At 38.6% G+C, this 16,080-nt stretch overlaps 1 protein-coding gene across 1 annotated transcript in view; it reads right to left on the bottom strand.

Moving 5' to 3' along the window:
• The window catches only part of LOC126251990 (anoctamin-7-like), a 120,077-nt gene that overhangs the window by 50,361 nt on the left and 53,636 nt on the right, over positions 1-16,080 (bottom strand). The window contains exons 8-10 of the mRNA XM_049952771.1: positions 11,889-12,055; positions 5,047-5,175; positions 4,179-4,269 (exon numbers count right to left, since the gene is read on the bottom strand). Coding sequence (XP_049808728.1) covers positions 4,179-4,269; positions 5,047-5,175; positions 11,889-12,055 — 387 coding nt within the window. The remainder of the gene's footprint in view (positions 1-4,178; positions 4,270-5,046; positions 5,176-11,888; positions 12,056-16,080) is intronic.

Below are 16,080 nucleotides of genomic sequence, written 5' to 3' on the forward strand. Positions count from 1 at the left end.
CTGCTGATGTAAGGTCAGTTTACTTGGTGAGAGAATTGGGGAATGATGGCAAGACAAGGTTCGAGGTTAATAAATTCTGCAAAGTTAACAGGGTGTGATTTGGGGGTAGTGGTGGTGTATCACAATTGGATGGAGGAGTGAACTGAGTCAGGCAGGGTTCAACATTGGCTCACTTAATGAAGTGGTGTCAAATGAAGCAGATGTCTTAAAGCAAGGATCACTATCAACATCAAACAGTGCAATATCAGCACAAGAATTACTTTCAACAGTGCAAAGTAATATGTCTCTGAGAAAGAGGTAAGTTACTGCAACAATGACAGATGTGGACCTTCTGGTGTTGACAATAAGATGTTACCGAGACATAACAAAATGGAATAATTCCATTTTTTAAATAAATTGTACTCCTTCAATACTTTTTTTGTTTTGTTTTCCATTATACATGTAATGCATATATCAGTACGAATGCATGCTTTCGCGGCGATATCCGTTAATAAAACATTCTTAGGTTTCAAGTCACGTCAAGTGGTTTACTGCCCATGAGCTTTTGGCAAAGATCTCCTCTTCCATTGTCAAGTGGATGACTGTCATGTGGCTGTCATTGCTGTGCTTACATAGCCGCGCCGTCATTCGTAACGTCACTTGTGCTCGGTCCCGCACCATATATGGTAATGTTTTGGCCATGTGACCACCGGGCCCACTTCAGATCCCTCAACATCAGATCCCATGCTGTACTCAGTTGTAATCCACTGTCTCTATTGAAGGTGTTGTCAAAAATTCTAATCTCTATAGCCTCGTTTATCACACTATCCCAGAAGCCATTAGTCCATTTAATAATAAAAGACATCTCATCGAATGCAATTCGGTGTCCGTTTTGCAGAGCATGTTCTGCTACAGCTGACTTTTTGGGATAGCGCAGACGGTAACACCTTTCATGTTATATGTGGTGCTGTTCAATAGTGCAAACAGTCTGGCTGACATAGAACTGCCCACATCCACACGGTATCTTATAAATTCCTGGCATTCTGAGGCCTACATCGTCTTTCACAGATTTGGATCGTTGACAGATCTTTGCCAGATCTTGGCCGGGGGCCTGAAGATTGTATCTATTTTATGCCTCTTCAGGAGCTGACTAATCTTCCCTGTTGTTGAACCACAAAATGGTAAGAATGCAACCTGCTTGGTGTCTTCTTCAGAGGTCTTCTTCCTTTGAGACTTGGATGACACTGCTTGTTAGATCTGTTTGTTGTTGTAACCCTTTTCCTTAAAACATTGCGTAAGTGGTTCAATTCTATCAGAAAGTTTCCAGCATCTGAGACAGTTTCAGCTCGATGTACTAAGGTCCTCAGAACTGACTGTTTCTGTGCTGGGTGACGGAAGCTGGTTGTGTGCAGATATCGATCCGCGTGGGTGAGCTTGCGGTAAACGCTATGACCTAGAGACCCATTGGGTTTATGGCAGACAAGCACATCCAAGAATGTCAGGGAACCCCCCTCCTCTATTTCCATCACACAGCATAGAAACAGTCAGTTCTGAGGACCTTAGTACATCAGACTGAAACTGTCTCAGCCACTGAAAACTTGCCGAGATAATTGAGCCACTTATGCAAAAATTTTAAGGAAAAGGGTTACAACAACAAACAGATCTCACAAGCAGTGTAATCCAAGACTCAAAGGAAGAAGACCTCTGAAGAAGGCACCAAGCAGGTTGCATTCTTACCGTTTTGTGGTTTGACAACAGAGAAGTTTAGTCGGCTCCTGAAGAAGCATAAAATAGTCACAATCTTCAGGCCCCCGGCTAAGATCCAGCAACTACTGAAATCTGTGAAAGACGATGTAGGCCTCAGAATGCCAGGACTTCACAAGATACCGTGTGGATGTGGGCAGATCTATGTCAGCCAGACTGTTTGCACTAATGAACAGTGCCGCATAGAACATAAAAGGTGTTACCATCTGCGCTATCCCAAAAAGTGAGCTGTAGCAGAACATGCTCTGAAAAATGGACACTGAATTGCATTCGATGAGATTTCTATTATTAAATGGACTAATGGCTTCTGGGATAGCTTGATAAACGAGGCCATAGCAATTAGAATTTCTGACAACACCTTCAATAGAGACAGTGGATTACAGTTGAGTACAGTGTGGGATCCGGTGTTGAGGGTAGTTGGAGTGGGCCCGGCAGTCATGCGGCCAAAACATTACCATATATGGTGCGGGACGGAGCACCAGTGGTGTCACGAGCGACGTCGTGGCTATATAAGCATGGCAATGACAACCACACGACATTCATCCTCTTGACAATGGAAGAGGAGATCCCTGCTGAAAGCTCATGGGCAGTAAACCACTTGACGCAGCTTGAAACCCAAGAATGTTTTATTAATGCATATATCTGTACAAAAAAACTGCCAAATTCTTATTCATGAAGTATTTCACTAAAATTTACTAGTCACAGGATAATTTCTAGTCTGTAATGACAATGGTACAAACAGCTCATGTAGGAACATATTATTTAAAGAAATATTCATAATTTATGATACCTGTAAACTATGTACATGTCATAATTCAACTCCAGTAAATACTGACTATTGTTCAATAGATGTAGGTTATTTGAAAGGCCTCATTTTCCTCTTTCGAAGAAACATTTTACTGTATCCAAAAACTAAATATCATATTTCACAAGTTAATTGTATTCAAAATATTTTTATTCCAGAATCGTCCATTTTTAAAAAGTAATCCAGTCTACATTCTACTGTTATAATTTTGTAATCTCCCTTTTTGTTTCAAATGTTCTAAAGTAACATGTTAGTTTATGAAATATCCAATTATGAATTGCAACATCCCAAAAAATTCTTGGCAGTCTTTTACAATCCCAGTGCACACTAAAACTTCCCTCTCATAAAAAAGTAGCCACCATTTTGGGAATTTTTGATTCTACACCTAATTGTTAATTGAGAGTTGCCCACTGCCTAAATTCTTTTTGCATGTTTTACTTTTCCTGTGTTTTATATTAATATTTAAGACTTAACAACTCAGTATTTTACTGTAGTGTCATTTTTATACTACGTACATCTGTATATGGGTATCGTGCGCAAAGTCATAGTAGTTAAAGCCCAGTAGCAAAAACATGAAAACCTATGCTACTCATTCGTCCATCACTCATTACATGGACATTTATGTTAGTTATTTTCTGCCACTGATGAACATTTGTGAATCAACTTACAGCTTGTGTAGCTTACCTACCTGAGTTACGAAACTCATTACAATCAAGTTGATCATCAAAGCTAAATTTGTTGTTAATAAATGTGAAGTGAATGAAAAGTGAACTATACAGTATTGTGTATACAATAGCTTATTACATCAAATAACTGAAGGAGGAAGATTAAGAAAGATGAATATCCGGGAGACTTGTGAGGCATGAAACAGATCTACTGCAGGCTGGAGAGTGAAACTTATGTCATTTCATACCATTTCATACTGCACTGCCCATCAGACTGCTGTTGCTGGCATGCTGAGTGGCAAAATGTAGCTTTTAAGACTATTTATACTTCTACCTGTCCTACAGTAAGGCCACAGTAATGCTGTGGTGGCTGTATATTGGCAGCCTGTATTGTTGAGCAGTGTAGCAGAAAATACTGAGTTTGATGGCTACAACATGTGAGCTTGAATAAATTTGTAATTAATTTACAAGTGTTTGTCTGTGCCTACTAAACCTAAAGACAACAAAAATGTTTTTATAATGTTGTTTTCATTTGTTAGTAGTAACTAATTTATGTCAGTTTGATCGGAATGTGGTGATCAAGTGGTTGACACTTTTTAAACTGTTCTATAAAGTGCTCATTATCTTCAGCCAATTTTTGGTTGGTCATACAATGGAGATAAAATCATGAAGAATAGAATTGTGTGAACTGTACTCATTCACTCACTCCTCCAATATGCTGTCACCTTTCATTTCTGACTTATATTTCTTAAATCTATTATTTATTCCATCCCGTTTTGTCCCATAACTTTAATACTGTTCTTTCTTGTATTTTGTGTGTTTACCTCCATACAGCATGAATAACATGTTGGTCTATCACTTTTCACAATTTCCTAAATCCTTTGATTTTCTCCTAACTTTTGGAGAATAAACCATTACTTCAAACACATTGTTTTATAAGTTTAATGACAGAAAAAGAGGTTTACCCATTTCCAGATATTCTTGAAAAAGTCCTTCATTCTGTATAAGTTGGTAATCTTCTTCCCATCGGGTTTTGTGCTTCTTAGTAAGCTTAACCTGGAATATTTGAACCATTTTGAGTAGGATGATAATACTGTTGCAAAAGTACACAAGAAAAGCATAAACTGTATGTACAATGTATACATAGTAAATATATTGTAAGTATTTATTTACTGTAACTTATTTGAGACTTTTCCACAAAATCTGATAGAGAAGTCTGACAAATAATGATAAAAGAAGAAAAATGTTTTATATTTTTTAAAATAACTACCAGAAGTCAACTTTCACAACAGCCGTAACAATCATGCTTAACTGCATTTTCTTATTTCCAATAAATGAGAGATCATTAGATGAAATATTGTTTAGAACATTTGAGACTCAAGTAATTTTGCTCTCTTATCACAAGTATCTATAATATGTTGCCTGTACGTTACAGTCTATGTAATAGTTGTGGACATATATCTGTCCTCTATCATCTCTAAAAACAGACATTTCCCATTTACATAGAGGAAACAAACCACCACAACCGTATCGTCAAAGACATTTATTTCAAGCAACTAGTTGGTACAGCACTCACAACACTTACGCCATCTTCAGCTCCACTATAAACGAAAAGGGTATTTTCATTCCTTGGCCCATGTATTGTAGAAACCATGTAACACTAGTTGTCATGGATTGCATACATCAGGAGTGTATAATCTACAATGTGTTGTCACCAATGTCCCCATTTACAGTTGTATAATCCTTATCCATGTCACACCTCAAGTATGCTCGGTGTTTATTAACACTGAACAGAAGCTAATGAAAACTGGTAGTAACAACGTAATGGCTCACTTGTTTCTTGTGCCACCATGCTTTCAGCTTTGGGACAAGTATTTCTTGTGCATTGTTTATGATCTGCTTTCCAATCATTATGACAGCTAATTGCTGTGCTAATTCAATCAGACATCCTCCAGCACTGCACTAGAAAAGAGAAGGTAGTATTATATTTAAGCAGTTTCCTGGAAGCACTTATACACATTATAGAGATCAAAATTGGAAATAAAAACTTACATACAGTGTATGTATCTTTTTCTTTGTATTTTATTTGCATTGCTACATAATTTATGAATTTACGAATTTATTATACTCTGTCCAAGTGAACTTGAGGCAAGATTTTACAGAATATAGTGTGTTATGAAAAGAAATTAGTATTAAAAGTTAATATACATTTTGTAATAATATTGTTAAAAGGAAAGTTGCTACTCCCCATAAAGCAGAGGTGCTGAGTCACAGATAGGTACAACATAAAGCCTGTCACAAGTACAGCTTTTGGCCAGTAAGGCCTTCTTGACAAACACCACCACCACCACCACCACCACCACCACCACCACCACAAACACAAACACAAACACAAACACACACAACTTGCACATAAATGACTGCATTTTAATTTTGACCTTACTGGCTGAAAGCTGTATTTGTGACAGTGTTTTTGTTGTGCCTATCTTTGACCCAGCACCTCCACTTTATACTGAGTAGCAACTTTCCCTTTCACAATATTGTTACATTCCATCCTGGATTTTCCATTGTTACAGCAAATATAAGTCTGTTGGTGAAATCAAATAAATAAATATATATATATATATATATATATATATATATATATATATATATATATATATAAAACAAATATTCTGTAACTTACCAAATGAAAGCATTGGTACATTGATAGAAACAATAACAAACACACACAAACAAATTTTGAGCTTTTGCAATCCAAGGTCGCTTCATCAGGAAAGAGGGAAGGAGAGGGAAAGACGAAAGGATGTGCGTTTTAAGGGATAGGGTAAGGAGTCATTCCAATCCCGGGAGCGGAAAGACTTACCTTGGGGGGAAAACACACACACACACACACACACACACACACACACACACGCGCGCATATACAGACACAAGCAGACATATGTAAAGGCCTTTACATATGTCTGCTTGTGTCTGTATATGTGCGGATAGATGTGTGTGTGTGTGTGTGTGTGTGTGTGTGTGTGTGTGTGTGTGTGTGTGTGTGTGTGTGTGTGTGTGTGTGTGTGTGTGTGTGTGCGCGCGCGCGCGCGCGCGCGCGCGCGCGCGCGCGCGCGAGTATATACCTGTCCCTTTTTCCCCCCCAAGGTAAGTCTTTCCACTCCCAGGATTGGAATGACTCCTTACCCTATCCCTTAAAACCCACATCCTTTCGTCTTTCCCTCTCCTTCCCTCTTTCCTGATGAAGTGACCTTGGGTTGCGAAAGCTCGAAATTTGTGTGTGTGTGTTTGTGTTTGTTATTGTGTCTATCAACGTACCAACGCTTTCATTTGGTAAGTTACAGAATCTTTGTTTTTAGATATATTTTTCCCACGTGGAGTGTTTCCCTCTTTTTTTTTTATATATTTAATGCCTATCAGTTATAAGGAGGCAGTAAAAAAAACACCTGTACCAACAACTACTCACATAATATCTACAGAACAACATCACATAGAGAAATGGAAACACGGAACGTGAAAACATCAAGCCATGCATTAACAGAGAAGCATCAAACCCACAGAACAAACATCATAATGTGGAGACTATGACCCGTCTATCTGCAATATGCAGATGATAGAGTATTGACAGCCGACACACCAGAAGGACTTCAGCAGTCTGTAGTGGAATATTATGAAGAACTGAAGAGGAAGGGAATGATGGTGAATGTGGATAAAAACAAAGTAATGTGGGTTTCTAAACATAAGAAACAGGAAGAACTCTGTATATTATGTAATGGAAAGCCTCTTGAAAAAGTAGACCATTTTGATATATTGGCACCATATTAAGTAGTGATGGGAGAACAGAACAAGATGTGCTAAATACAACTAAGAAAACAGTCTCGGCTTAGTATAAGATGAATAACACAATAGTAGGGAAGACATAGAGAAACATGAAAACCAAAATGAAAATTTACAATACTTACTATTTTCAGCCATAATGGCTACATTTGTGAACTGTGACTGTGTGGGATAATTATTTATTTGTAATTTCTGCTACCAGTCACTTATTTTTTTGTTTTATGTTTAATCTTATATAATACACCGTGTTTTGAACATGTTCTGTTCATCATCAGGAGTTTATACACACATACATACAGAGAACCGTTACTTAAAAATAAACTGTCTGAAGCTAAATTAACCTGCAACTATTTGTCCATGGCTCATTACTGTAGTAGCTGGTGTGGTACTGTAGTAGTTGGTGTGGCATTTGAGGGGGGGGGGGGCAGTGGATGGCCGAAAATTGATGTCAGTGATGTCTTCTGCTGGTTTTTCTTGTCTTCTTATGTATGAATGTATGACATCATAGCCTATATAGGATGCAGATAGTTTTGCATCAGTTGTGTGCTGTGGCAACTGTGTGAAAGACTTTTATATGACAGTTGATCACTTATGATTTTATCACCCTGTAGCTTCACTTGCATCATTGGTGTAATGATGGAGCTGTGGAGTAACATTACACTACTGCACAACAAGTAAAACCAGCAGAAGACATCACTGACTTTGATTTCTGGTCATCCACTGCTGCACCCCCCCCCCCCTCTCTCTCTCCCAAATGCTACACCAGCCACTACAGTAACAAGCAATGGACAGAAAGTTCTAGGTTAATTTAGTTTAAGACAATTTATTTTTAAATAACATTTCTCTGTATGTATGTATGTATGTATGTATATAATAGAGAGAAACATTCCATGTGGGAAAAATATATCTAAAAACAAAGATGATTTAACTAACCAAATGAAAGTGCTGGCATGTTGAAAGGCACACAAACATACACACAAAATTCAAGCTTACGCAACCAACGGTTGCTTCATCAGGAAAGAGGGAAGGAGAGGGAAAGACAAAAGGATGTGGATTTTAAGGGAGAGAGTAAGGAGTCATTCCAGTCCCAGGAGTGGAAAGACTTACCTTAGGTGGAAAAAAGGACAGGTGTACACTCGCGCACGCACACACATATCCATCCACACATACCCAGACACAAGCAGACATTCGTAAAGTCAAAGAGTTTGGGCAGAGATGTCAGTCAAGGTGGAAGTACAGAGGCAAAGATGTTGTTGAATGACAGGTGAGGTATGAGTGGCAGCAACCTGAAATTAGCGGAGGTTGAGGCCTGGTGGGTAACAGGAAGAGAGGATATACTGAAGGGAAAGTTCCCATCTCTGGAGTTCTGACAGGTTGGTGTTAGTGGGAAGTATCCAGATAACCCGGACGGTGTAACACTGTGCCAAGATGTGCTAGCCGTGCACCAAGGCATGTTTAGCCTCAGGGTGATCTTCATTACCAACATACACTGTCTCTGCCTGTGTCCATTCATACAAATGGACAGTTTGTTCCTGGTCATTCCCACATAGAAAGCTTCACAGTGTAGGCAGGTCAGTTGGTAAATCACGTGGGTGCTTTCACACGTGGCTCTGCCTTTGATCATGTACGCCTTTCGGGTTGCAGGACTGGAGGTGGTGGTAGTGGTGGTGGTGGTAGTGGTGGTGGTGGTAGTGGTAGTGGTGGTAGTGGTAGTGGTAGTAGTGGTAGTGGTAGTGGTAGTGGTGGTAGTGGTAGTGGTGGTGGTAGTGGTGGTGGTGGTGGTGGTGGTGGTGGTAGTGGTGGTGGTGGTGGTGGTGGTAGTGGTGGTGGTAGTGGTGGTGGTAGTGGTGGTGGTAGTGGTGGTGGGAGGGTGCATGGTACGGATTTTACACCGGGGGCAGTTACAGGGGTAGGAGCCAGAGGGTGGGGAAGGTGGTTTGGGGATTTCATAGGGATGAACCATGAGATTACGAAGGTTAGGTGGATGGCGGAAAGACACTCTTGGTGGAGTGGGGAGGATTTCATGAAGGATGGATCTCATTTCAGGGCAGGATTTGAGGAAGTCGTATCCCTGCTGGAGAGCCACATTCAGTGTCTGATCCAGTCCCAGAAAGTATCCTGTCACAAGTGGGGCACTTTTGGGGTTCTTTTGTGGGAGGTTCTGGGTTTGAGGGGATGAGGAAGTGGCTCTGGTAATGTGCTTCTGTACCAGGTCAGGAGGGTAGTTGCGGAATGCGAAAGCTGTTTTCAGGTTGTTGGTGTAATGATTCAGAGATTCCGGACTGGAGCAGATTCGTTTGCCATGAAGACCTAGGCTGTAGGGAAGGGACCATTTGATGTGGAATGGGTGGCATCTGTCATAATGGAGGTACTGTTGCTTGTTGGTGGGTTTGATGTGGACGGATGTGTGAAGCTGGCCATTGGACAGATGGAGGTCAATGTCAAGGAAAGTGGCATGGGATTTGGAGTAGGACCAGGTGAATCTGATGGAACCAAAGGAGTTGAGGTTGGAGAGGAAATTCTGGAGTTGTTCTTCACTGTGAGTCCAGATCATGAAGATGTCATCAACAAATCTGTACCAAACTTTGGGTTGGCAGGCCTGTGTGTGTGTGTGTGTGTGTGTGTGTGTGTGTAAATACATGATGAACAGAACATGTTTGAAACACATTGTTTTATATTAGATTAAACATAAAACAAAAAATAAAGTGACTGGTAGCAGAAATTACAAATAAATAATTAACAATGCAATTGTGACACCAATTACAGCATGTGGTATGGAGAAACCTCTAAGGTGGTTTGCTGCCACAGAAAGGAAGTTTTTGAGGAGCATAGTAGGAAAGACCAGAAGACATTGAGTTAGAAAATGGAGAACTTGAGAAGATGCTGGGCAGAAGATGGTTCTATGAACCCTCTGCTAAGCACTTAAATGTGAATTGCATATAGTCATGTTGATGTAGATGTAGATGCAGAAGAAAGTAATGAGTATGGCGGTTAAGGATAACCAGTTGGGTGATATTGGCACATTGTAAGAATGGGAGAGGAAAGAAAAGCTAAATAAGTATTTGAACTGCATGTGCAGGGAGGTGCCGGATGAGAAAAACCCTGCATCTCATGCAAGGACAGGGCTGAGAAATTAGGACAAAGGCATGAGTGTGGAAGAAATTGACAGGGCAAGGTTACCCAATGATTGAAAGCATAAGAGAACTGAAAAGAAGAAGAAGAAGAAGAATTAGTAGTAGTAGTAGTAGTAGTAGTAGTAGTAGTAGTAGTAGTAGTACGTGCACCTATCCGTTATATACAAGTGGTTGGCTTTCCCTTGTTTTACTTATTTTTCCATCCAGGAATCTCCTTTACTGTTACATCTTCTGTCTATACATATATAAACTGAAGCCCACATCACAGTTTTTGGCTGTTGATATACTTTCCGGGATGTGAGGTCGTGGTCCAAGAACTTTTCTGCTCCTTACGTTTCGTCCAGAACTGCGCTGGACTTCCTCAGAGGCGCTGCTCCGCTGAGTCTTGCCGACTGACTGGTCAGGTGTCTGAGAGCGACTTATATATTGTGAGAAGGGGGGGGCGTGGTTCAGGTGACACGTGACTATCGATTACCACCTTGTCAAAGATAAAAATTGTTAGCAATTTTGTAGAGCCACTGTCCATATATCGCTAAGTTTCATAGCCTCCTCTTTCCTATTGAAATTATCGTGATGTTTATAAATTTCGATAGCTTCTCTATATAGCCGTGGATAGTAATTTAACGTTGTAGATAAAACTTCGGTATCCGAAAACTTCACTTGGTGGTTGCCTGGTTGAAGAGCATGTTCCGCTACAGCTGACTTTTCTATTTTTCCAAGTCGACAAAGACTTTTATGCTCTTTCAGTCGCGTGTTTACGCTTCTTTTGGTAGTACCAATGTAAACTTTACCACAGGTACATGGAATTTTATACACACCACATGTCGACAGGGGAGGGCGTTTATCCTTCACAGATCGTAGTACTTGACTTATTTTCTTTGTTGGTTTAAAGATCGGTTATATGTCATGTTTTCGTAAAATCTTACCGATCCGATCTGTTACTTTTTTAATAAAAGGGAGAACTACTGTGTTTTTCTGTCATTGTGGTTCATTCTTATCTTTTGGGTTTCTGTTCCTTGGACGCAAAATTCTATTTATCTCTTTCCTTGAGTAACCATTACCATCAAAGCGTCGGATTACTAATAGGATACATTGATGATGACCAAATAATTATTCAAAAGTCAGAAAATTTTCTCCAGTTTGCAATACATCACCTACATCAAACGTGTAAGAACTAACATTTAAAAATTTCAGCAAAAATTCGAAGTATTGGCCTTTGAAGGGAAATTTCCAGTTAGCTTCAGAACAGTTCTATATGAACAATCAATAGAACCAATAGCACATTCCAGATTTACACTGTGATGTTAGCTACAAATATCAAAATGTTATCGCTGATAAATTAAAGAATTTTCAAATGACATGTGACGCATACATGGAACACTGCATGACAAAACAAGGAAGGATACAAAGTTTAAAATTTTACATAGTACTGGATAGTGCTATTTTTGAAATACTGAAGCAAATTTTAGACATTAACTAAGAAGGACAAAAGAATAACACAGCCAGTAGAAATGAAATTTTTAAAGAACGTTGAAGACATACTCTCAGAGATTAAACACAAAACAATATTGCAGGAGAAGAACTTTTAAGTAAGCAGTTATAAGCCAACAGAGGAGAAGAAGAAGAAGAAGAAGAAGAAGAAGAAGAAGAAGAAGTAACTTGTCATGTTTTTTACATTTTAAGAAAAAATTTGCTACTCACATCTTCATTCCTGAGCTTCAGTATTTTAGTGTAGTTTCCAGGATAACCAACAAAACGACCCTTGAAAAATGCTATGTAAAATATTGACGAGTAGAAATTCACAAACTGGAAAATGAACACTTTGAATGTTAGATTATCATCAAATTCTGTCTGTGTACGATGCATTTCTGAAACAAAATGAAGAATTTCTTCAAGTTGATGTTGTCAGTAAAACTGTTAAATTTTAGTAGAAATCAATCACATCTGGATAATGCAATGTAACTTTCAAACACATTGTTGCTTTATTTTATACATTTATGCAGTTATTTCAAAGTTCAACAAGCAAGCTGATGTGTCATCATTTACAAACAGAATCTAAATAGAGAAATTTAATTTTATATTTATTTAAGAAACACTGAAAGAAACGGCTGTTTCCAACAAAATCATGATAACAGGAAGTGCAAAATTCAGCTAAATTTATCAGAATAAAGTTTTTACATTAAAATAAAGTCATAACTTTTCATGTGATTGCATAGTAACACCTTCAAACTATGCACACTAGATTATTGCTGGAATCACGAAGCAGTTACTACAAATTGTGAAAAAAGTTATGAGAGTTGATAAGAGCTTGCCCGATCAACAATAAATTCCTGTAGCAACAATTTGTGGAAGAATTGGTGAGTTGTTTGAGGTAACAGGTAAATTCATAAAAAGCTCCAGCTATTAGTTGTAGCTTTGTAAGTCATTTTACAGTGGGCACTATGTCCTGCAATAACATTTCTTTAATCATCACTAAGATGAAATTTAAAACTATTATTTGAATATAGAGATTTCTACTACATACTATATTTAGGATCTTGCCTGTGCAAGGTTTTCATTGCATTATGATGCCTAGAATTAAAACTGTTGAAATTAATTCATAGTTTACCTTTACCTGTTATGCCAGTGAGAACATGAAGCAGATCTCTTTAGCAACGCACTGTGATAATTATACTGCTACATGTTCTTTGTGGTATTCCACATAAGAAATAAGGATTATTATTTAGAATGAGATAGAATGCCAGCAAATGTACTGAGTTATCTCCCATTTTAACCATAATGTGTAGTACATCTCTTTAACAGAAAATTGTGCACAGTGTTTGTGAGAAAGTACGTCACACACAATCCATGAAATTTTCATATGACCTCATTGACATCCATCTCTTCTATAATCTCAGAACATGTTCTGGGCTCACACATAATAATGTACCTCAAACAGAATGACCTCCTTAATGCCAGCCACAACAGATTTAGAAAACATTGGCCATATGAAACCCAATTCACACTTCTCACATGACCTCCTGAAAGCCATGGATCAAGGCAATGTGGGGGATGCAGTATTTTTTGACTTCTGAAAACCATTTGGCTTGGTTCCATTTCAATGAATATTAAAGTAAGTCTGATCATATGAGGTATCAAACAAAATTTGTGACTGTACTGAGGATTTATTGGTAGGGAGCAGACAGTACATTGTGATGTGGCACACAATACTAATACCAGTCTCTGTTTTCAGATGATTCAGTTACCTATAATGAAAGGATGCGTGAAAAAAGCTGCGCAAATAGCCAGTCACATCTTGGTAAGATTTCAAAGTGGTGCAAAGGTTGGCCAATTGTTTGAAATGTACAGAAGTGTAAAATTATGCACTTCACAAAACACTGGAGTATCCTATGACTATAACACCAGTTGTTCACGGCTCTTCAGGCTCTTTCTTGCAACCCCATTTCCAAGCTTCCCTAGCTTTGTATAAAACATAGCTCAAATTTCTTCACTGCAAATCTTTCTCTACTCGATTTTTCCATTCTCCATTGTGTCTTCCTTTTTTCCCCTTGTTTGGAGGTTGCCAACAAAGTATTTCTTTCAGCCATCAGTTATCCCTAATCTCATTACATGCCCACGCCATTTTAAACAATGTTTTTATGCCTCTGGGGTGATGTAAGCAGGAATTTTCATTCACTTCTTGATTTTGTTATTTGGGTTTTCTCTCGTTTTGAAACTCGAAAACTACTACTAAAAAAATTCATTTGGATAGTTTCAAGTATCTTTCAATGTTGTTATGTCAATTCCCAATATTTGGCTCCATATAAACAAATGCTTAATATTGTTAATTCATATAACTTTTTTGTCTTTTTCTTAATTCGGTGCAACCAAAGGGTGGAAGTCAGCTCTTATTGATTGATTATTTGGCTTGGTTGACCCCTGCCTTATTTCTTGTTTACTGGAACCTTGAGTTGAAGCTATAACTACCAGATACTTATACTTTTGATATATCTCTAATAGTTCCATCTATGATGTCATGATGATACTTCCTACAGAGATATTTTTAGTTTTAGAAAAATTTATTGATAGTTATGCCTTACTGCATGTGTATGATTTTGTTAATAATGTACTCTATATCATAATATCTGCAGGCAATGTACTTTGATCATCACTGAATAATAAAATTGATGTGTAACCCCACCTATGTCTACACCCATTTCTGAACACTTTTTCATCCATTCATTAAGAACTTTTTACAAAGTGTACAACTTTGCTTCCACCATTTGCCAATAGGCAGTGACAACGGTAAGTAGCGGTCAAAAGAAACAGATTGCAGACATGAGGCAGTCAGATTGGACCTCGGTCAGCATAACCTCATTCAAACATTAGTCGATGTGTGTCTGCATCATAAAGTTGTTCTTAACTGAAAATATCAGTTTACGAGCCTAATTCTCATCATTTGTGGGAGGCATTACTGTTTTGTTTCAATATGAAGAAAACAGCGGCTGAGTCTCATAGAATGCTCAAGTACATATGGTAAGGATGCTATTAAAAGAACATGTCAAATGGTTTCAACACTTCAAGAATAGTAATTTTAACGTCTTAGACTGGCATTGTGGTGGAAGAGAGAATGTTTTTGAAGATGCGGAACTGGAGACATTGCTGAGTGAAGACTCATGTCAAACTCAAGAAGACTTGGCACGATTAGTGGTAGTGACACAGCAAGCCATTTCAAAATGTCTCAAGGCTATGGGCATGATTCAGAAAGAAGGAACTTGGGTCCCATGCGAGCTGAAACCAAGAGATGTTGAATGGCATTTGTGTGTTTGTGAACAGTTGCTTCAGAGGCTAAAATGGAAGGGATTTCTGCATCGCATTGTGATTGGGGATTAAAAATGGGTTCATTATGATAACCCTAAATGCAAAAACTCATGGGGATATCCCGGCCATGCTTCCACATCGATGGCCAAACTGAATATTCACAGCTCCAAGATCATGCTCTGCATTTGCTGGGACCAGCTCAGCATTGTGTACTATGAGGTGTTAAAATCAAGTGAAACAATCACAGGTGCTAGTTATCAAATGCAATTAATGTGTCTCAGCAGAGCCTTAAAAGACAAAAGGCCACAATACAGCAAGAGGCACGATAAAGTGATTTTGCAGCACGACAATGTTCGACCCCACATTGCAAAAGAGGTCAAAACGTACTTCAAAACATTAAAATGGGAAGTCCTACCCCACCCACCATATTCTGCAGACATTGCTCCCTCTGATTATCACCTATTCAGATCAATGGTGCATGGCTTGGCAGACCAACACTTCTGATCTCTTGAAGAAGTCACAAATTGGATTGATTCGTGGATAGCTTTAAAAGATGAACAATCTTTTCATCACAGGATTTGTACACTGCCCAAAAGGCAGACAGAGAGAGAGAGAGAGAGAGAGAGAGAGAGAGAGAGAGAGAGAGAGAGATTTAAGCAATCATTCTTCCTGCACTCCATATGCCATGGTAACAGGAAGAAACCCTGGTATGAGGGAGGCTTATAATATAATCTGCAGTGGTTTGCAGAGTATGTATGTAGAAGTAGATGCAGGCACAGAAATGGATATAATGGGTCTCTCAGTGGTGGTAACAGCAGTGTAGTTCTATTATTTCTGTCTGGCATTTTATGTTTTTTTCCTTTTAAAATGTTGTGTTTATCTCACAATGCTCAATGATTATTGTACAATTAAAAGAATCCTCAAGCTGCTAGAACAACTCAAAGTTACTATGGTGCAACACGTTGAATGGGTCATCTACACTTCAGCTTCTGTAAGAAGGGTGGACATGTGGATTATTCAGGGAAACATATAAAGCAGCACAAATCTGACAACATACTGTCTTAATGACAAATACTACAGCTTAACATTTTTC

This window comes from Schistocerca nitens, chromosome 4, assembly GCF_023898315.1.
Source record: "Schistocerca nitens isolate TAMUIC-IGC-003100 chromosome 4, iqSchNite1.1, whole genome shotgun sequence".
In the NCBI taxonomy this organism is placed as follows: Eukaryota; Metazoa; Arthropoda; class Insecta; order Orthoptera; family Acrididae; genus Schistocerca; species Schistocerca nitens.